This window comes from Seriola dumerili, unplaced genomic scaffold (genome assembly GCF_002260705.1).
Source record: "Seriola dumerili isolate Sdu_G_001 unplaced genomic scaffold, Sdu_1.0 BDQW01000052.1, whole genome shotgun sequence".
Classification (NCBI taxonomy): Eukaryota; Metazoa; Chordata; class Actinopteri; order Carangiformes; family Carangidae; genus Seriola; species Seriola dumerili.
The window spans coordinates 5,219,703-5,243,571 of NW_019174307.1; the positions used below are offsets into that span (position 1 = coordinate 5,219,703).

General features: G+C 40.3%; 1 protein-coding gene across 1 annotated transcript; it reads right to left on the minus strand.

Annotated features, from left to right (window-relative positions):
• wnt10a (Wnt family member 10A) lies at positions 1-23,869 on the minus strand. The gene is made up of 4 exons (XM_022740671.1): positions 23,808-23,869; positions 21,579-21,844; positions 15,074-15,447; positions 1-564 (listed from the first exon to the last, which is right to left on the minus strand). The coding sequence occupies exons 1-4, from the start codon at positions 23,867-23,869 to the stop codon at positions 1-3; spliced, it is 1,266 nt and encodes a 421-aa protein (XP_022596392.1).

The following is a 23,869-nucleotide window of genomic DNA, read 5'->3' on the forward strand; positions in this document are numbered from 1 at the left end:
TCATTTACAGACGCTGACCCACTCTGTTATCCTGCACTCTTCGCAGACCACATAGCAGCACCAGTGAAACTTGCAGTTGCAGCGTTCGCTCCGCGTCTGCTGCAGGATGTTGTGGCCTCTCCCGCAGCACAGACTCTCACAGTTGTCCATGCCGGGGCTGGTCTTGTTGCAGATCCGGCCCTGCGTCCCGGCCGAGTCCGACCCCAGGTCCCGCTCGCAGAAATCTGGTGACTTTTCAAAGTAGACCAGCTCATTGATGCTTGGCCGCCGCCGATGCGTGTGGTGGTGGTGATGGTGGTTGTTCTGATGGTGGTGATGGTGGTGGTGGTTGTGGTGGTTGTGATGGTTATGGTGGTTGTGGTGGTTGTTGTTGTTGTTGTGGGAGTGGTCGAGCTGTCCGGTGTTCCGGTTGTGAGCCTTGATAAGCGTGGCGATGTGGAAGCGCTCTTTGAGGATTGAGCCCACCACCCGGAACTCTGGGGTGACTTGCCAGCAGGTCTTTAGCTGGCAGCTCCCCGACGTCCCGTGGCACTTGCATTTCCTTCTCATGTGGTCAAGCACCACCTGCGAATAACAGAGACAGAGACAGACGAAAAGAGAGAGTGGGATGGAGTGAGGAAATGAGCAGAGGCGAGGGAGTCAGAAGAGGGAGGGGGAACAAAACGAGAGGGATTAAAAACTTGATTTTGATCACTGGTTGCATTTGAAATTTAATATACAGGTCCAGTGTGTTGCGTGGAGCCTGTCATATTTTATAATGTGCTGGCTTTACTTCAGTGTTTTTCATTTATTTGTACTCCTAAGCAAGCGACTGTTCCACTGTAATGCCCTTGAAGAAATTGGTCCCACATTTAAAAAGCCAGGTGGTCCAACTCTGAGCCAGTTGTCAAACATACTCATATCAAATAACACAGATGGATGCAGGTGTTACCCAAACAGATAGCATTGTCATTATTCATCTTTTGGCAGCAGTGAATTACTCCAAGCCTGACCCACATGTAGTGGCACATTAGGCATCAGAGCATTGCAGTATTTACATATTTTCACTTTAATGGTTTAATGCTGGCCAATGAGAACACATGGATATTAAAAGTGATAATATATTGTTTTGGTTTTATTATATTTATGGAAAAAGCATGAAATAATGGATGGAAGCCATTTTCACACACAAGTTGGGGTTGTTCATCTTAAGGCTCACTGTAGGCCCTGGTATGTGGGACTACTACACTATGCAAAAAATTCTTATACAGGTTCTACAAGAATGTTTTTGATGTCTACAGTACATCTGCATGCATAAACAAGCACAAACACAAAGCGTCCTGTTAGAGCATGACCAACACTGCAGGACCAACCCACTCTTTGTCAGTGAAACACACACACACACACACACACACACACACACACACACACACACACACACACACACACACACACACATAACCACATGTACACACAGGTACATCCCACATTGCATAAACCCTGTCCACCTCAGTACGGTTCTTCAAGGCTGTATATATGCATGTGTGTACATATGCATGTGTGTTTGTGTGCGTTTATCAGTCAGCACTTATTCTAAACTTTAAGATCCAATTACTAACAGGAACACAAGGCCACCCAGAGTACTGACAGATGCTGCTGCTGCAGCCCCTATCAACACATACACACACAAACACACACACATGCAGCACACTTGCGCAGTTAAACACATTCCACACATGTGCTAGCAATAATGCTACACTCCACAGACACACAAAAAATGTGACTGTCACCCACACACTCATCCACACAGGTTAAGACAGAGGTAGCAGACATACCGGTATGACCAATTTAAGGGGATAAGGGCAGGAGCTTTGTGGCTGTATAGGTGCGTTAAGACGTTAAACAAATTGCTTGTCATGCATCTATTAATTGTAACACTTTCCCAAAGTCAAGGTCAATTTGGACAGAGGCCAAAAATGAGATACTTCACTTTTTGTTTTCTTGTTTGACTCCACCTTTCTCAGGGGGAAAGAGCAGGTTGTTGAATAATGTAATACTGGGTACTGTGCTTGGTTAGTGTACTCTAAGGCTCAGCTCCATGCTGTACAGTGGGTTTCCCGATTCCTTGTTCCGGGACATGAATGAGCAGAAAGGTGGATGAGAGAATGAAACTGTGATAAATGCAGCTACTTGCCTCATCTGTTTGGAATGAACAAGTGAAAAGTAGAGCAAAAGATCTGTTTGCCACAGAGCCAAAGTTAATAGGGATCGGCCATGGTTAACAACAACAAAAAATGTAGTAAAACAAATAAATCAAGTTACAGTTGCAAAACCGGTGGAGCCTGAATTATGAATTATGATGCATCCAAATTATTAAAGCAAAACTGCTTTGCTCAGACTTAAAGGCTGTGCAAATGTTCTAATGTAAATATCGGTTTCTTACTTATTTAGACACATTTACCCACTCTTTGTAAACATATACTGTATATTTATGTTTGGACATATATTTATGTTACTATCATTCATCAAACTTGCCAGCAATGTAGAGCACTTCAGACGATTAAATGTTAGAAACTGATGCTGTTGCTTAAAATCATTTAGATTATTTTATAATTATGCAAAAGAATGAAGAACATTTCCAGTCTTTTAATCATTGCATCTTTTGTTCAAAATGTTTGTTAGGATAACAGAAAGTGACTAAAGGGTATGCGTTTTAGATAAACATGGTTCCTCTGTAACTGAGTGTGTTGAAAAGAACGTTTAAAGAAACTGTGATCGGTTGTGAGGAGATACTAGAGGCTGTAAGACTTTATAGTAAACAACACTATAATAGCTCAAACAGCACTTGCACTGAGTTCAGATTGCAGCTTTCGGTTCAGTTTTTACATAAAGGCAGAGGCAACCCCAGAATCACAAACGTACTGGCCTTAAACACACAGCAAAGTCTGTAATCATAAAACGCTCGAACCCACTTAAACCTTAAGGAGACAAACTGACCAAGGAGTCATAATTGCATCCACATTGCTACTGTTTGATGGTACTTTCACAACAGGATAAGGGTTTCAAAGGACAGTAAAACAACAAAAACAGCTAAAAAGTGGGATGTCTAATGACTGTTATATTGTTGCAGGGTAAAAAATTAAAACCTCTGGGAGATTATGAACCACAGCATGTCTCATATTTTTTATGTGTATCAGGATGTAATATGTTCTCGCAAAAAAACTGTGAACTCCACAAAACCATTGCTTTCCAGTAGTTCAGCACGTCTGGTCTCCATACCTCATGTTCAGAATGCAGCAAACTTCAATTGAGTGTTTGCTAAATCCCTCCCCCAAACAGAAACTGTCCAGTTAGGTATTGCAGCTGTCAAGGTTTTCTTTCTGGATGGTGTCTGTTTTAGCAAAAACTAAAAGTACAAAAGCAATATTTTATGAAGTTATTTTAAACAGTGTTTTTAGCTGCTCTAACATAAATTTTCATTGTTAATGAAAGGAGCACATCATTACTAACTACTGTAGATTTTGTGGGGTTACAAGCTCTACCACATCCACTTTGTAACACTGTATGACTTGGTTGTTATCAGAGTTAAGGCTAACATTAGCATCTATATCCTGTTCTTTATTGGTTTTGTAGAACTTTTCACTCTAGTGAAAAGTCAATGTTATTCAATGGAGTGTTATGTTTGCCATGTCATTCTTATGCTAAAAGATTTTTCTTGTTTAGCATAGCTACACAAACAAGTATGCAAGCTTAACAGCCATATTTTAGAACAGACTTCAGTTAATTCTTACTCTCTATTATACTTATAAAATAAAATATATTATTCATAACAATTATTATCATATATATATTTAAATCCCTTTGTAAGATTCTCATTTTAGTGGACATCAGCTGGAACGATTTCATCAAACTCACAGAGCTAGCCTTAGTTTAATTAGCTAGCTAGAAATGATTTTCAGCAGGTAAAATTGAAAATTGCTGACTAGAAATGAGAGGGCAGCCATTGTTTCAAAAATTACCAAATAAAAGTTTGAGTGAAATCTTCCACTCATTTTTTTTTTTTTTTTACACTAATTCTTTTCTATTGTTTCAAAAATTAATTACAGTTTTTGTCACTATATGAGGATACTGCTGCATCCTAGAAGTTTGATTTGTTTTGTCACACACAGCCAATCAGGTTTACAACTTGTTGCTACTCAGCTAAAATCCAACCTGTTAACAACTGACAAGACCTGAAGCAGTTGTTGAGATTTACAGGGAAATAGCACTGGATTTAAAATTCAAACAGACATCTGCCAATTCAACATCAGAGGAATAACTGATGAGTTCTGTTTTAGGGTGGAATTATCCCAACACTAGTGCTAGTGCTTTTGGTGTGTGTGTGTGTGTGTGTGTGTGTGTGTGTGTGTGGCAAATATTCCTTTGACATGTAGTTGAAAGGCGCAACAGGTACAATCCAGACCCTTAATAGGAAATAGGGAAGCTGTCTGCTCTTGCTATATTATTAGAAGTGGTCTGTCAGTATGACATGTGAAGTGCTGATCCATCTGACAAAAGAGCCAGGGGAAACAGCAGTTAAGAACATTTTGTACAAGTAGACTACAAATAAAGACAGAGCCCCTGATTTAACATGACATAATGAAAAGCAACACAGCATTCTGGATTTAATTTCAATTGACAAAAGTTTACATTTTTTGACAAAAGTTCAAATGCATGGCTCTGGTTATAATAATGAACTGAAGGAAAGAATGAAACAGAAAGAAAACATAAGATCATTTACTTGTAGATGTATCCTGTTTTTAGACGGTCTTTGGTCTTACTAATCTAACATAATACACTTCCAAATCACTTTTTAAAACACTTTGACAGTATTTTCCCAGATCTAGACCACTCTAGTCAGGCTGGATACATGATCAGATGAAAGGTTGTGATTTTCTGGCTTCTACCTGGGGCAATGTGTTGTGTAATAAAGAGAGAGAGAGAGAGAGAGAGAGAGAGAGAGAGAGACAAAACACAGAAAAATGTGTGTCTGTGTCTTTGTCTGTGTTTACTATATCTGACTTGACTACTGTGGAAAAAAGGAAGAAAAGTGATGCATGTGATTTATAGTTGCCCTGTTGTAGATCTCGAGAATGAGCCCTGAGGACATGGAGGACAGGTGGAGGAGGAGCTGGGTGGGGGAGCTGCAGGGGGCTGTACAGTACGGGGGAAGGGAAGGGAGGGGAGGGCAGAGGAAAGGAGAGAGGAAAAGAGGATGACAGGAGGAGGAGATGATCTTTAGATGATCTTTAGATCCCCTCCACCGCTTGATACGCAAAGGCTGTTCATGTGTGTGTGAGGATTGCAAATCACCTGTGTGTCTAGCTGGTACTCTATCTAGGCTCTATCATCATGTCCTGCTGCTACTAGCCATTTCGATTAGATTATAATCAGCAGCCCTACCTGACCTGACATCAGCTGATTGTTGTGGCAAAGGGCAAGGGAAATGTAGAAAGATTGTAGGTCTTACACAACCTGAGTCACAAGCTATAAAAAGCTTGCTTGAAAAGAACACTTTGTATAACACACTTACTTTGAGCTGCGGTGTTGCATAATGTGCCGAGACACAGCAGGGGCCTAGAGCCGAGGTTTGAGAATAGTAAAGTAGGTCACTGTGTTAAACACGGGAGAAGAGCTGATGGTTTTTAGATGCAACAAAAACATGGGCTACTGGACATAAAGATGGAAACCTGCTAATACGCCCTATTCCATGATTTATGCTGTGGCTGCCGCTGCACATACACTACAGAGATGTAAATGCTTCACAGTCAATGGCGGACCACAGTTAGAGACAAACATCTGGCAAGTTTTAATTGGCTTAGAGAGTGAGACGGAGGCGTCTATAAAACAACCCCAGACAGAGATCAAACACGACATGTTGGTGGCAGATTAGGACTGCAGGCTACATAATACAGTAGACCGGGGAACAGTACAACATATTAGAGTAGAGCAGAGTAGACTACTGTGCAATAAAGAGGAGCGATGAGGTAAACTAAAGATCAGAGCTTGGTTAGCACAACCTGATGTTGAAAACGGGTCAGTGTGCATTAATTAGGTAAAGATACAGGAGTATGTTTGCCTTTAGTGGAGAGCAGACAGAACCAAAATACAGGAAACATGAGGAGAGAAAGTGATGGTGATGACATGTGACCAAGTTCACCAGCCGTATATGAATCAGAAAAGTTACAGTTACATATATTTGACTTCCAGGACAACTGTATTCTCACTCATTGTTGTTTTTTTTATTTATTTTTTTTGTTTTTTTTTACAAATTACCACATCAACATGGTCATGACACGTTGTTATATTACTAATTTAAAACTTTTATTTTTGAATTTTTTTGTTTTGTGTTACAGTAAATTTAAAAAGTACAGTATGTGTCAGTCTAATTTATTGCACATGTTTAACACATTTCCTTTAGCAATAGTCATTTATTACAGTGATCTATTTCTAGAACATCCAAACTTAATGAGGCGGTTTCTAATTCGCTGCGTGCAAGTGGAAAATGAAAACTGCGATCCAGGACTACAGTATGCCAAAGGTGAACTGTTACCACACTCCCTTCAGCCAGATGATTTTGTCATCCTGACCAAATATCAAGATTTGACTGAGTCAACACTGACTCAGTGGTAATGAAGGAGTTGGTGATGGCTTACAGTATAGCTTTTTTTGAGGAGGGAAACTCCTGTGGCATGACATAAACAACAACAGCACAAATGGAGAGAAGCAACAGCCAATCAGGAAAAGAGAAATTTGCCTGTCTGTGCTTGTAACACCTTTTATAAGGTATAACATAAAAAATGTATTCCACTGTGCTCCTTGCTGTGAAATCTGTGATTCCCATCCCTGGCTAATCACTAGTAGGATGAGCAGTCTGTAATAGTTTGTTTCTTTTTGGTCTCAATATTAATCCACTTTAATAAGAAAAACGCTTTTTTCAGTATGTGACTTAGGTAAATACAGTACATGTTCACCATGTGGAGGCAGAGTAGTTGAGCAACTTCAGTCAGTCATACCCAGCTATGCACCCGTATAATTTGTGGTTTATTCTCTGTTTTCTTTGGTTCATTGAATTTAATTGTTGGCCAATCCCTGTGTCACCACCACTGAACACTTTTGGGAAAATCCTAATCAAGCCTCTATGTGTCCCACAGGCGACCCTTATGGCTGATAAACAGCAGACTAGTCTGCATGCTGCCGTGTGTTTGTCAGTTCAAAGACAATCTACTGAAGGACCTTTAAAGCCGAGCAGAAAGCCAAGGCGATATCAAAGCACACAAACAAATCCCACAGCAGCACATTAAGCCCAGACATCACTTTAAACAAATCAAACGCCTTGCTTCAAAAGAACAATTACGCATACACAAATACACACGCACACATGCACAATGTGTACACGACACAATGACATGCAATTACGGAGCAAATGCATATCTACAGTACACAGTAAGAACTATACTACATTAGAACGTGTGTGTGTGCATGTGTGTAGTATTTACTCACTGTTAATTGCACACAATGTCCGCAGCTCTCATTTAGAGACTCTAATAAAATGTTATTACCAGCATAAGCACTTCCACCTGCTGAGCTTTTACTGTGAAACGTTTGCCTCTGTATATCCGTGTGAGTGTGTGCGTGAGTAAAAGAGACAGAGAGTTGTAAGGAGAGAGTGGGCATGAGTGCACGCGTGTGTACATGTGCACATGTATGTGTTGGTGTGTGCACAGCGTGTGGTGGGTCAGATCAAATGTTCTGCCTCTGCACTGTCAGCACTCAGGAATGCTCTGCACACCACTGATGATATGAACTGGTCTCTGAGGAGCACAGGACTAACCCCACACTAATGTTGCTATTTTTGATCAAACACACTTGGCTTTTTGTGTGGGTTCTGAGTCAATGAATTAACGTGAATGGGCTCCCCAGAGCAGTTTATCATCGCTCAAGGGTTAAATTAGGCATAAAAGGACCTGGGAGTCCCACTGTTGCTGGTTTGGATCAAGCTTGAGGGGCTGCTGCTCAAAATCATTACAGTTTAAATAACTTTTACAGTGTGTTTGGTGCTCTGGTGAAGCAATGTTGTGCCTTAACACACAAAGTAGGTCGTCGATCGCCTGAAAACATCAGGTGTGAGTGGCAGACGTCCTTTCCTTTCCTACGAGTGTTATATTAGTACATTACAATAAATTATTAGTCAATGCAATAGAGGCTGACATCAGACAAAAGTGAATCCACCTTTCGCCAGGAGAAAGCAGATGTCCTTGTACAGGAAGGTGCAGATTAGTCATATGAGAATGTCTGACATAACTTAAATTAGATCAGACAGGTTCACACATTCAGTTGCTGTGTTTCTGTGGTACCAGGGGAACCTTTACCAAATTAGGACCACACAAAGTTTGTGCTCTCCACCGACATTTGGCTGTGGCAATAAGGCATTCATAGGCCAATCACAGGATAGAGTGAAGTGCATAGGCTTTGGCTACTTCCACAAATTTGATTTAAAACAACTTGGTCCCATCACACAGAACCACACTTGTCCATTAGCTCATTAGTCACATCACTCTATACTTTGGCATCTTCACTAGGCCGTGTCCACTTTTGAGCAACCCAGTTAGATCTGAAGGATTTCATTTTCATTTCAACTATACTGTTCACACATATTCAGTGTCATTCTGAAATACATTACATTTGAAATGATAAAGATGCTCTGACTGCAGCAGGAAGTGTGCCACTGCTGAACCACCATTCCATCATGAACATAACCCTTGACAATGCTTTCGAGAGAGTCAGGGCAAATGTCTCAAATGTTCAAATGATTACCAGTAGGCTATTAAACTGTGAGTTTCCAAATGAACATGTTTCAAAATGAGGTGAAAATGAGTTGAAATGTATAGTTTCCTTCCTGAAAAGGACCACACCATCTCTCCTTACTCCCCTGAAGTCAAGGTCTGATGGTAAATCGTAATTACCAGAAGACGCTTGCCAGTAACACGACTGCAGACTGTTGCATAGCCGGCACTGTCACCACCTGCCTAATAAACAGACAGGATTCAACAGAACCTCGGTATTGGCTCTAAGCTCTGCAACATGAACACAAGAAAGCGTGCCAAGCATTTGTTTTGAGGCGTGCTCTCTAAACGATTGAGAAAAATGCTCAAGAGAAAAAAAACTTGGCCAAGAAATTTACCACCCTGGTGAGGTGTTTCCATGTCATGAGCAGATACTTTAAACGTGTAGTCAAGCCTTTAAAGCTGCTCTTATTAACTACTGTACAGTAGCGTGTTTTCATTCACTGCAACAGAACAATGGGAAACTGAAATGTGCACAGAAAAATGAACGCAGAATTTGAATTTCTTTTCTTATGAGATCATCAATTCATATCTATTTGAATAGAAATAAAAATAAATTAAGTTAAAATATTGTTTTGTAAAGCAATTTTCATATTAAATGGAATCATAACCATTAACAATTAAGCAAACACTTAGATTTTTTGTCTTTTCACATGATTTAAAATTAGTTAGGGAAAGCATGTATCTAACAATGACAATACTTGAAATTTATTTATCTTCTTTTAACAGCTACATTTCCTACTCACTCAAATTAATATCTTTTTTGCAAGTGTAAAACAAGCGGCTGGTGAAGCCTGCACTTTACATATGTATGGCGTTATTGATATGCTGACATCATATGTAAATAAACCTCACCACAACACACATTTTTTGTGCCTCCTTAGTGTATAGTATTAGTTCTGCAATCAGCCCTGCTGGAGAGAAGTTGGTGGAGGCAGAGCAGGAGAGGGGGAAGAGGGGAGGGAAGGAAGGGCGAATCTCTTTCTACTTTCCGCCCCGGTGTTTGAAGTCTAAAATCTTTTGCAGGGTTTTAAACATCTGTTTCCAAACTGCCAGCAGCCACTAATTAGGGCTAAAAACAAGACGGGACGTCGTGAGAACCCTGGGGTGGGCATGAGGCGACATGCACGCCCCGCTAAAAAACCACCACATTCCTCTGCCTAAAGAGTACTTCACTGGGAGGGAGGTGAGGTGGTGGGTCGGTGGGAGGAAAGAGACACGGGAAGGGTAGGCATTATTTTGAGGCCCCACCTGTCAGTGTTTTCTGTTTGATTCTAGGGGCTATGTGTGTGTGTGTGTGTGTGTATGTGTGTGTGTGTGTACGTGTGTGTTGCAAGGTCTTGGAGGGGTTTTGTTGTGGCTTTCCATACCATTTGAAGTCACTAAGGTGCGTGGTATTTTACAGTATAACAGCTCTGCAATGACTCATAGTATGTTTGGTTTCTGTCTCTTCCTACTTTTCTCTGTCCTTCAGTGCCCTCTCTCTCTGTCTCTCTTTCCCTCTCTCTCTTTCCCGCTCTCTCTCTCTTCAGTATTGCTCTGTATATTGCAATCATTCAAGTTGTAATCTCCTTCCTGTGGTGTGATGTAACAAGTCACTTAAATCCCTCTGAGTAGCTCTCCATGAGAGATATTCATTCAACTCATTTTGTAATTTGGATAAAAATATTAAGGGAGTCTAAATTCACCTCTTTCCACATCATAGCTGAGTGTTTGAAGAGATCACATAAGTCAGCAGGCAAATTACTTCAGCTTTGAACCCTACCAGGGTCATCAGGGGTCATCAGGCTTGTGTCAAAATGGTCAGGATCACTGGGTGTCGTTTAGTCCCTGCTGGTCGTAACTAGAGTCTTTGCCAAAAAAAAGAGGTATAGGCCCTTTGATGTTGACGACTATGAGTCAAGTTTTTTTTGTGTTTGATGGATGCCGCAGCTCACTTGGCTGGGAATTTGCAGCCTGGCACACTGAAAGCAAAATTTATTGTGAGGAATCCGAGAGCCAATATTTAGCCTTTCTAAATATCATTCCGGAAAGATCAAACTGTAAATTAAAATGAAGCTAAGTAGTGCCAAATATAGTTTGTTTTCTTCGAGCTACCGCTGTGCTTCTTACGGTTTGGGTGTGATTGCATATTCTGATTTTGAAAGATTTTCTCTCGGGCACTTCACCTGCCAAATGTTGGAACTGGCTCGCTTTGATAAACTTGTTTATAACGTATACACTTACATCTCTTATACATCTCGACAAATTTATAACACATCTCACGAGCTAAACTCTGCACACTAAGCAACTATACTGCCAAACAGATTCATGTCCAAAACAGGCGAGCAAGATTAACTTGATTCTGACTCTCTCTGCGGCTCCACAGTGATCCTGTCAGTTCTTCAGAACATGAGCAGAGATTTATCATGATTTGCAAAACGATTTCTTTGCTACAGGCTTTTGCTGCCTGACTTCTGTATCTGTAATTATTTAATAAGCTGTCCTGTATCACATCGTGTAACTGAGCTTATTCCTACTGTATAATGAAATTGGCACCTAAGTATCAGGCTAATAGGCAAATTGGTATCTGTGCTATCATGTCTCATTGAACGGTTATTATCTAAAGTCAGCAGTGACAATGATATATGGCCATCACCGCATGCCATTGTGAAATTAAGGTTGCAGGTGCTGAGGGCAAAGTGAAGCTTGGTGATTATTTTAACAGCCACTGAAACTTACTTACACTTATGTTTACACTTTTCTCTTTCTACAACTGCTTTTTAAAATCATTACATTATTATTTTTGTGTTTTTACAAATGGATATCTACTCTTTTTCAATGGCATTTCAACAGGATACACTGCTGCAAAAAGACAACCCAGGATCAAACCTGGGATGTTTTGGATGTGAGACAGTGTTTAAGTCTCTGCCATCCTCCGGGGGTCTAATTATTGTGGAGCATATGGCCTCAAGAGGTAGACGGAGTGAAGACAACATATATGAGGCCGCGCTGTGATCCTGTATGTTATCATGTTTCATAACCTTACTTACTCCATCCAAACAAAAAGACAAGGACCCAAAAGACAAATTATTTCCCTTTCCTTGGCTCATGAACTCATTCCTACTCATGTCATATCAGCCCACACTCAAAGTTTACTCCCATGTCCACATCACTGATTGGGATTTATGTCACCAGTTCTAAGTCTAAGACTATTTCTACCATTACGGCTTCTGCGGGGAGGCCAGCTGTTATTGAATTCGCCTGACGCGCTCCACATTTGTGTTTTGTCTGGATAATCAAGGAAACCAGAAGTAAACTGATGGAAAGATACAGGCCCAAATTACTCAGGAGGAAACAGGGAACAATGAGCAATTTACGGTCGCTTCTTGTCTCTGTTCGACCACAGAGCTGGACATCATCAAGGCTTATCACTGTCATTTACATCTTTCTCTTGCATTGCCCAAGGCGCAACACCTTTGGAACTAGTTGGCTAAAAGAAATTTAGATTACACCAAGAGAGTTTCAGAGCCTTTACATATTACCCTAGCATAAGTAGCGCATATATTAATTAATATATGAATTAATTAATATGATAGATGTCTGAAGTTTGCTTCTCAGCTGCAAAGATATTATACTGTAGCTTTCTGACACTGAGTACCATTACCCTCCTTTGACACACCGACTGATCTGACACTAATTGACATGACACAGCAAGCACACATCCACCATCATAACAAAACAAAGATAGTCTAAACTGACAACTTCCCCTATCTGTCAGAGAATGACTTATTTGTAGATGTTTTAAATCCTCTCAGAGTTGGAGTTTCCCTGAAGAAACAACAATCAAGGAAACAATAGTGCTATCAGGCAGTAATAATAATAGACTGATACAAAATATACATGCAATCTACATAATAAACAGGCCTTATTGTTTAATTAATGTGATAATGATAAAAAAAAAAAAACACCCAATCAACCATTAAAGACAACGTTTTTCTTGACCTTAACATTATTATTAATCAGTGTTGAAATGAATGTTTTCAAAAACATTCATTTCAATAGAGTTTGAATGAAGTGGAAATCTACTCCAGACAAACTGTAATGTACTGTAATCCCCAAGGCTGTGGGTTACAGCAACCCTGATCCATAAAAGAAGAATCAGACTGGAAATTCCCACACTAGCCACTTCAACCAATGCTCGGCACCGGGATGAGGTAAAAGGACTTCTGAACTGTTACAGTAAGCAGGTGAACTTGAGCATGCTAGATGGTTGACTAGACAGCAAGCTCATAATGATATGAAACAATGACTTGAAGGTTTTTTTTCCTGGGTTATCCTGTTTCTAAAACTACTTTGTTATGCAATCAAAAGAGATTCGCTGATCTATTTTGTAACTGCTATAACTTAAAAAAAAAAAAAAAAAAAAAAAAAAAAAAAAAAAAAAAACATTAAAAAAGTCAATTATAATCTACTGCACCTGTATCAATCTTCTTCTTGCACATATGAATGCCCCAGCAACCAGTGAACAGGTTCACACCCTGTCTCTCCATCATTAATATTGTTTTTTCCACACAGTTCTTCTCCAGAAAAAACAACAGTGTCCTGAGCTGGAATTTCTACAGTAGTTACATGTGTTTGTATAAAATACAGCTGTAGTTGTGATAAGATATCTAATTCCCCTTTGAAACACATTTTGTCAGAATTGTTGAAATAAATATACAGTGTTTTCCTAAACGTCACACTCTGATTCAAATTACTTCCAAAAAAATGATTCCCTGTTATTATTTTTGTAATACTTGAACTGAAGAGTGACCCTTACTGCAAGTGGAGTTTATGCAAAAACCCTTTAAGCAGTCTCCCCCGGCAGAAATAAACATCAGTGTAATAATGACTGGCCACCGTTGACCTGGCCAATTAAATCAGACTGTGTTGTGCACTGCAACATTATCATTGGCCCAGTAGCACTCAACCCACCCACTATCCACCTGTTTTATTGTATAATACATTTTTATAAAAGATGGTGTAATACTTACATTAATAACAGAGAGAGATGTTTTACTCCTTTCATAGGTTTGTAGATTCATAGACGGATAGAGTCAAGCATTAACTACACTACACTACTTGTTGATATGAGGTAATAGACTGGCAATAACAACTACCCTCTCACACTAAAAATGGACACTCCAGTGTTTTAGTATTGCACTTTTATAAAGTCGTCACAGTCTGATTTAAAAAAAATCAAAGTAAAATCTGAAGCAGAATAAAACTGGAGCCAGTTGCAGCAGCTGTTTGCAAGTTCTAACATATGTGTTTGCTATAAGCGCAGCTTTACACATCAGTAAATTAAAAAAGGTTGCACCACGCACACTTGCTCTTTTCTAAATTTAAAGTGAAGGGTAAGAGAGATGGGAGTATGTTGGACAGATACTTCATAAATGTTGTTTAATGGTGATGTAATTATTAAGGGTTTCATTTATATTTCACAAAAATAACACAGCATACCTCATAACGTGACTAAATGAGTAAATAACATCAGTTAGGTTAGCAACTCATAAACTGTATGAATACTACTTACTCTGAAACACATATTTCTCCATGTATACAGAGCTGAATACACCATAGTAATACTTAGATTTACTAAATACATACCGTACCTTTTGTGTTACTAAAACTGTAATTTTTGGAAGTTATGCTAGCTTGTGATGATACAGTGACTTCTTGTTATCGGTTGATTGGACAACGCTACAGAAGTTTCCCAGCAAACGGCCGAGTAAATCATTCGTTTCAAACTAGCAACTGTTAGTCAGTAAAAACTTGGGAGGGACTTTAAATTCTAATTTAGTAATATATTTATGAATAAAACACTTGACAAAAAACCTGATCCTAAATTGCCCATGATGCAGCTGGATAGCATCTTTCATTAGACCGTCCCTGCCCTGAGCAGCTCCCTCTACAGCCTCAAAATACTTTTTTTTACATGTAGTATTCCATCTGATGATTAAACTGAACTGGATGTGTAAAATCAGTGGACTGTCCCTTTAATTTGAACATAAATCCACAAAATGCTAAGTATGTGGTCCCTCTGGGTTAACTGTGGGTGTGTGATAGGGTTAACTATATGACAAATAATCACAAATAATCAAAAATATTGTAGAAGCCATCACAGAAACACAAACACGCACACACACACACACACACACACACACATCCTCTCACTTCACACTCACCTGTCTCCCAACTCTATTGTTGTGCAGCCTCATACGGGCATGGATGTCTTTGTACGTCTCACGGGCATCCAGGAAGTCCCGCGAGAACTTCTCTCCGAATTCCACATCAGGGCTGCAGCCGCCCCACTCCCAGGAGTCCTGGGGTCCCGGCAGGTCGGCGGGAAAGTGCTCCATGACGCCGTGTACCATACCCTTCCCCCGGTGGATGGCCTCTAGCTGCAAGCGGTGTAGTTTGATGCGAAAGGCCTCCTCGTCCCCACGTCGCTTCTCATCACAGCCGCATGCCTTCAGTTTGCCCATGGAGCAGGCGTTGGCCACTGCATGCACCACGCCTGCTGCTGCGATGGCGTACGCAAAGGCACTCTCTCTAAAACCTGTGGGTGAAGGGAGACAATAGTGGTGTTAATGTATAGCACATTGTGGAAGTGTCACAATCAGGAAAGAAAGTTTGAGAAAGGAAAGAAAGAGAATATATTTTGTCAAAAAAAAAAAGAAAAAAAAAAGTATCATAACATAGCTTAGTCCATGACATGGAAGATGGAATTTACTCTCTCTAAATTGACACAGGGCTTCAAAGCCATGTCCAAAATGACATAAGTATGAGGACTGGCTGATTGACATGAGGACTGTGTCAGTGTTTGGGAATGTGCCATGTTGTTTTTAAGAAGCCGTCAGGAATTACGAGAGTTATAAGATGAAGTTTATGTAAAATGTTGAAATATTTTCGATAACCTGCAGGCACAGCATACCTGTGTGTATGCCTCATGAACCTGTCAGGTGAAATTAGAAGATTACCAGCTAAATAGATGATGGTGGATGACATGTGCCATTTGTGTCCAAATTCAAATGACTGTGACTATGGTGCGGTATACAGGTTTTTTCTATCTGTGGTGCATTTTCTATTTTTAACGCAAATAGCATCAGAATAGCAACAAAACTATTAAATTCCCCTCATTAAAGATGGATTGGAAAACTGCTGGATACAACTTTGAGATGTAAAGTGATTTTCCTAGCCCTGAAACTCACTTTAACAACAGCTAAATGAGCAAAGAAATCTTTTCACCTCTCCGTTAGCAACTGTGTCACAATGTTTAGTAAGTTTGCACTTCAGCGCACGTTTTGTTTGACACATTCTCAGCGAAGCTGTAGTAAAAGAGCTTCCTCTATTTTGATAAGGATACACATAAGAGTTTATTCACATGTTCATACACACTCATGCCAAATCCCATAAAACCAGGGGAAACATCTGGGACAATAGCAATTAAGTGTTCCAAACACTTGCGTATGTCGTCTCTGTGGACCAGCTGAACACGAACAGACCCCCACCACTCCCATCAGAGCACTCGCAGAGGACTCGTATGCTGTTACTAAACATGGCTGTGTCTCCTTCTGTCTGCTCTACTGCTTATATACAAGATATTCAGCTGTGGAAATCACTGCTTTCTACTTACATCTACCACCTAATGTATATAAGTGAGTAGAAAGGTAGCTAAATTGTTCCTGAATTTGCACTGCAGTGCTGAACTACGTTGGGTGCATTTCAGGCTTTGAATGCCTCCCTCTTTCTTCATCTGTCATGGATCTTTCCATTTCCATTTCATTGGGTCCTGGATGACTGGAATACTTGGTCACTGACTTACTTTTCTGGCTCACTGAGGGGCATCAAATGCCTGGAGTTTGATCCTTTCACCTGTTTCTGTCATATCACATCTTGCATTGAAAATTTAGGACCAGACGATGCGTTGCTGTAGCCGTGTTGCCGTGCATGTGTTCAGCTTAGAGGGCTAGATTGCGCCATATACTGTGGCTTTTGCCTTATAATCACTTCAAATTGTCCCAGCCAGACTACTGTGTGTAGAGGAGGTGGTTAAACGACTGTGGACATGCAATCTATCTATATGACGTGTGACGGCTGTTGCCTTTACAGCTAAACACATCCCTTTCTCCTTCAGAAAGTCGAACTTGCATGCGGCACATGTAATGAGCAACTCTCCCACAACTGAGCTGTAATTCAGAGGGCTAATGTTATAGTACGCTTCTCTTACACAGACACATACACACCTTTGGACCCCACTTTATAAACACACGTACACATTCACCCTGTCTATGTTGATACATTTCTGTGACAAAAAAAAAAAATCCATGTCCAATTGTGGAATCTGTGAATATTGAAAGATGAAGTGACAGCAGGATTTACACTCGCACATTTACAGTGTTTGTTGATGGATATCAGCTTACTGTCTGTGAGCATGGTACCCTCAGCTTCTATAAAAGAAGCCCCACTGGCGGTAACTTACTGGTGCAGAAAACAGTGAAGATTATAATGGAAACTTGTAAAGCAAACATGAAAAGAAACCACTTAGGGGTTTATAGCACCCCGCTTGAAGGGGAAATGATTCAGGCTGCTTGTTGGAGTCAAATAAAAAGCTAATAACTGGAACTGCCCCTTTTTAGCAATGTTTGATGTTACTTCGTTATTCACGCAGTGAAACAGAAATTTACCCACAGACCAACTGACAGTCTGTAGTTCTCCTATGCAACGCTACAGCACATATTCCTCAGTACGGTGTCACTATAGCGCAACTGCTGTATACTCGCATATGTATTTGAATGCACAGCTTATGATGAGCAATATGATGGTTAAACATATTGTCTCATTCTGAATGATCACTGCTATGCTCTGCTTAAAGATTCATGCCAGCAAGCTGAATTAGTGGTGCACAACCTGTGTAGCTTAAAGCAAAACTAAGAACACATTCAGACTGACTTTTGCACAATGTGAAAAAACTGGACTTTATGAATGCTATTTTGTTGTTTCACCAGTATCTTAAGTCACGCACGCCCACCGACGCAGCCCTTTCTGCTGTTTTAAACAACTCTCCCATTTCAATTCAGATAAATGGAGGAAGGTTTCCATCTCCAAATGTTGGCTTTTCTTGTCTTAAGTTGTATATATTCATAATGTACATCTGTACATTACAGTCAGAAAAAAGATGCAGGTGTTCACTGGCACTGTTATACTGTACAGTGTTATGTTAACATCTTATAAATTGGGCTTTGAAAAAAGAAGCAAGCAGTCTAGATGGAGACTGACTCTTAGTCAGCAAAGAATCTGATACAGTACACTACATTTCAACAGCCAGCAAACTTGTCTGTCACGCTGCAGATAAGCTGTCCTTAAACCCTCATTAACAGATTTTTTGGCCAGCCGTAAGAACAGCATTTTACATGTTAGCAACTTTTAAGTTGGCAGAGTGACTTTGTAAGCAAACAGTTGTTGTAGAGCAACATTCATTTGGTGTCCTGTTTCTGGCCATGTGACACATATAAGTCATCAAAGCTTTATTTGCTGAAAACAGCTTCATCTGAAAACACGAAAGCAGTGTTACAGTTAACTTAAAGGGACAACTATTCGTATCATACTCCACACAAATAGGCGGCAGCCTTACTACTGGAGAGTCTGGGTGTCCACCTCTATCATAAGTAACAAGTAAATGCACTCTTTGGTCCCTCCTCCTTCCTCCCCTTCCCATGTTGGGCATGCATAATTGGACTGGCCATCAGGCATACAGGGACAAATCCTGGTGAGCCGCCGCATCGATTGGCCGGTGTACAATCAAGTTTTTGCCGGCTCTCTCTGTCTACCTGTCATTCAGGTTGTGCAGGAGAGCGTGCTGTGTGCGTGTTCTGGGACTGGGCACACTGGCCAATCACAACCATGCTAATTTCAGTCTCTCTGCAATACAATACATCACGTCTTTGACATGATGTCTAAACGGTTGTTTCTTCACATTCTGTTGATAGTCTTAAAGTTAATTTTTCAATGATTTAAACTAAAATATTTAGATATTGTCAAGTTGAGATAAACTGCAAAGTCAGGTGATAAATCTAGGCACTATCCCTGTAACACAGAAGTAGTCCTTTGATTTGTTATTTTAAAAATGAGTTATTCAACATCTGATTATGTGTTTGGTTTGATACCAAAAAATACATCCCCAACATACACAATCTCCGACTACATACAGTGGGGTCCAAAGCTCTGAGTGGTCTCGGATTTTTGGACCCCACTGTGTATAATTTGACTCACCAACTCCCACTCTGCCCCTCCTCTCCTCTACCACCTTGACTCACACAGGGTGGGGGGAGCGAGAGGAATGGCACTTAGGAACATCCTCATACATAGAAAGCCTGTTTTAGCTCTAGTCCCGCTCTGAGCCGGGCTCCCCGACTCAGGCCCCCGGAAGACTGGGAACAAATCAATCTAACAAATAATTCACTGGCTGCGGCACGCCCGGCTGAACTGATGGCAGAGGAAGTGGCAAAATGAATTAAAGATTCAAAGGAAACTGTCACTTTGTGTTACAGAAACCGACTAAACAGGTTTATGCTTTTGCCACAGAGAGTTGGGAAAGTGCTGAGAGCAAATTCACAAGCACTTGCACTGGCAAGGGACGTAAAAGCATTAGGAGCAGCCCAGCGAGGGAGGACACAGACACAGTGACAGAGAAAGAGAGAGAGAGAGAGGGAGAGATTCTCCTATTTCTGTCTATCCATGTCTCGCCTGATGTCCTCTTTAGCCTAGTTTTTAATGCAAGCTAAACAAGAATGAACACGGACCTATAAAAGTTATTACAGACCATCAGCTGAGAGATCTGTGGCAGAGCCAGTGAGGATCCAAGCCGCATCTTAGACAAAACAAACTGAACTGTAAGGCACCTGATGTCCCACTCAATTTCAGTTTTACTAGAATTATTACAAGTCGTAGTGTAAACATTCCTTCACAGGCATTTTAAAAACACAGATAAACTTGTTGCTATAGTATATGAATCGTTAAGCAAAAATAGCAATTGGGTATGGAGTATATATACGCTTCGTGTGAGACCATGTTTATTTTTCTAAGCTCAGTTTCACTGAACACTTGTGTTAATCTCCACACTTCCATCCAATCCATGACTGTAAATCTGTCTCCATGAGAGTATTGCCAGTAGCTGCACGCAATAATGGCTGCAGCATGTTAACTTGCGTCAATTTTTTAGCTTCTGTGGAGTGGAACGTATCAACATGTAACATATGAATCATCTGATTTAAAGAGGTTGTTTATGTCAGTGGTTTGGAGTTTCTGCACCCGAGGCAAACCAGGGATGCCAGACAACTAGCAACTGCCTCTACTAATAATGACAAACAGCCTTTCAATGAGTCAGTGAGGAGTGAAAGTACGTCCAGAGGTGTGTAAGCATATACTGTAGTTAAGAGTTTTTGTTAAAGTACTGTAGCGGTGACAGGATACAGTCCTCAATTAGGGTTATAAAATTAAAGTTTCATGATTATATTGCGCACAGATTAAGGAGAAGATAAATTTATGGCAAAAACCCTCCAGGAAAGATCTGACACGTTTAATCAGTTAGTTTTTTTTTGTTTGTTTTTTTATGATGGGGGATTCCATCAACAGTTCATAAGGATATTTAGAGATAACTGGTTTTAACTCTCAAAACCTACATTTGCACTGCTGTCACACCAAAGCAATGATCAAACTAAAATCTAATGATAAGGTCAACCAGTGCACTATGATGCAACTGTCTAAATCTTATTTCTCAAGGATCGGACACAACATTGGCGCAATTAAAAGGGAACTCAACTCAAGAATCAAACTACAAACCACACTGTGCACCGTTCATCTAGCCAGGTGCTCAGGCTACTAAGAAATTGATGCCTTTTTCCAGTCAATAACCTGGGATGAGTCTATCTAAAGGCTTCCCAACTCTAAAGATCCTCTTTCATCCTTTGTGGCTGACTTGCAAAGCTCCAAGCACTACAAAGCGTCAGAGAAAACCGATCTGCATGAGGCTCGGTAATCTGGAGGTGACTAACTGCTTTTGAAGTTACCTGCTCTTTTGTATGGGTTATTGAGGAGACACAGTGAGATGGTTAGAAAGTAGATACCAGTCTTGTAGTCACTAAAGATAACCCAACCATTTGGAGGACCTTATTGTTGTGAGATAACATTCAAGAGTTGTAAGTATGGGGAAAATGATCTCTTTTTATGGTCTTATTTGAAGATTTACAGTTTATTATCCCAACGCTTGTTTAGGACGTGTATCTTTGTGGCAGTTAATCTTTCTAAGCCCATCCTTTCAAGGTGTTGTATTAAAGTGTATTTGAGAATGAAACCACAGCCTGTTTGAAGACCAAACTTTTGAACTTACTCAATTGTTTTTTTTTTGTTTTGTTTTTTTGTTTTTTTCAGGAGGAAGCCTGTGGTGACATCTCACCTCTGCAGCATAATGTACGTACCTCTTCTTAGCCGATAAGAGTCTGGTAAGTTTCTCGTAATGGTTCATACGTAATACATGATTTTGCAACCCAGAGTTTTGAAACACAGATTTTCATGAAAGAGAAGAGCAAAATGCCAACAAGCCAGGCAGAAACTCAAATGTGAAGTCAAATGAAATTACACATCAGGACCATCTCTAACAGTATATTTTGATATAGTGACCATAAAGCTGACCTCTTTTAAAGACTATGCTGTCATAGGGTATTTTGTTCCTAGTCTCCAGGCTGGAGCAGTTCCAGCGGTGCCCTCTGAACTGGTGCTGGCACTCGTGGATGGCAATCTGGATTCCCTGGATTGCTGAAGCCGTTACGTCTGGGTTCCGCATGCACACCTCCAGCTGGCGCCGCGTCAGCCCCGGCAGTGTCAGACACACCGTGTTGGCATTCAGGATTGGGTCAATGTTGGGGAGCTTCAGTCCCAAGATTTCATTGGAGTCTACCCTGCATGGAGCATACAGGTCAGGTTATCGACAAGAAAAACATGTAACTTATGAACCCTGCTGTCTCTGTTCTGTCCACTTCTTTTGCTATCAAAGGTCTAGTTAGTGCTGATAATAACTCCTGTTGGGTGTCACACATCAAAACTCTGTTCCCACGGTACCAGACAGGCGCCCTGACTTGATGGTCCCCAGTATAGCTGATTGCTGTAAAACCTCAATAATACACATAATGTGGGTTAATACTTGTAAAACCATCTCCAGATGCTGACAGAAGGGGAAATGCGCTCACAAATCTATTTGTTTTTTTGTTTTTCAGACTGATTTCAGTTTATGGTCCCGCAAAGTTGTCGCCAAAATAAAAAGAGCGCTATGACTGTCGACTGTCGACATGTTTTGGCAACAAAATAGCCAATGCTTACTGACAATGAATAAAACAAAATAGCTCTTGGGTCCTGCGGGTGATTTTACAGGAACGTTGTCTCATTTTAGGTTTGTGAACTTATAAAACTGCAAGAAAATGCTGATTGAAATGTATGTGCTGAAACATGAATATTTGCATTTAATGTTAATTTGGCCTAATTCAGGTTTGTCTCCCCATCATCACTTTGATGTTGATTTGACTGCGCAGGATAAAAGTTATACAGTGGAACAAGTGAGTTGCAGTGGGGAGTGAGGGAACTGCACTAGTGTGAACCAGTGTTACTAGTAGTTCAAGTGACAGTTTTATGTGCACGCAGGGAAAACAGCAACTTACCTGCCTCATAAAATCACCACAGAAAATATGTTAGCATGTAATTTCAATGACTTTTTAGCTGTAAGACGTGTCTCTTGACTTAACTGTCCCCTGCTGCTGTAACCTATCAATCATGTTATCAGTCACTAATTTAGCTGACAGCAGTCAAAGCACTTCTCGACTTCACAGAGAAACAGTCACAGCAGTAACAAGGAAAACACAGGCTGCACTGATGATGGCCTGAAACGTGCGCAGCTTTTCTTTTCATTATCATTACAAGTAAAACACAGGTTGTGTTGCGTCTCTGTGTTTGTATGACTGGGACACACAACTGCACATGCAGCGGGGAGTGTGCTCAGCTGTGGGCAAACACATACACACACACACACACACACACACACACACACACACACACACACATACACATACATATCCGTATAGCACACCCTGACATGCACACGCAAATACCCAGGTGTAAGGAGGCATGTGCAGAAACACACACAGACACACAGCTGCAGCAACTTTGCATATTTCTTTCCAGTTTTGTCAATATGTGGAACTCTTTATCAGAGCGTCTGACTCAAACATTCACAAATCACCTTGTGCTCTTTCTGAAAACGCAGCCAGCTTTGGACATAAATCAAAATCAAAAAACGCAGCTGGCTCCAACATCAAATCTTCATTTGCATGGTGGTGTCCTACTTTCTTGGTGGCATCGCATTTTGAACTGTCTGCCTCTGATTGCAGTTCGGCTTCTGTTGCTACCTGTTGTGTTTCCTGCTTTGAGAGTAGACCTGTTTCAACAGCTATGTTTCCAAAGGGCAACTTTTTACATTGTTTGGGAATGAGACAGTAGATAATTGGTAACAGAAAATAAAAATGAAAAAGTGGGCTGTTTCATTTTATATTTTAGTTATTTTATGTTTTTTTATGTGTTGACTTCAGACACACGTGTCAGCAAGGATACTGTGGGTTATTTAACTTTTACTTGCATGAATGAAAACTGACTTTTATTTTGTTAAAGTAGATTATTATTTATTCTCTAGCCTACTGTAAACTAATAATTTGGGCTATGATTAAAAAAATAGAAAATAAAATAAAACAAGATTTTAAACATAGAATCATAAAGTGAAGACTAAAGGCTTAAGTGTATTGAACCAACACAGAGATTAACTTTTTTTAGCTTGAATACAGACATCCCTCATTTATTTATCTATCTATTTCAACTCACCTTTTATCCAAGAGACAGATAACCACCAAGACGCATGTTATTCTGAGTACCGAGTGTTCCAT

Bases quoted from the DNA above. Each gene is read 5' to 3' on its own strand.
- wnt10a (XM_022740671.1), bottom strand. From the start codon at position 23,869: ATGGAACACTCGGTACTCAGAATAACATGCGTCTTGGTGGTTATCTGT. The intron at 21,845-23,807 runs GTGAGTTGAAAT...TGCTCCATGCAG, and splicing joins ATCTGTCTCTTGGATAAAAG to GGTAGACTCCAATGAAATCT. The intron at 565-15,073 runs GTGAGTGTGAAG...TGTTATTCGCAG, and splicing joins ACAATAGAGTTGGGAGACAG to GTGGTGCTTGACCACATGAG.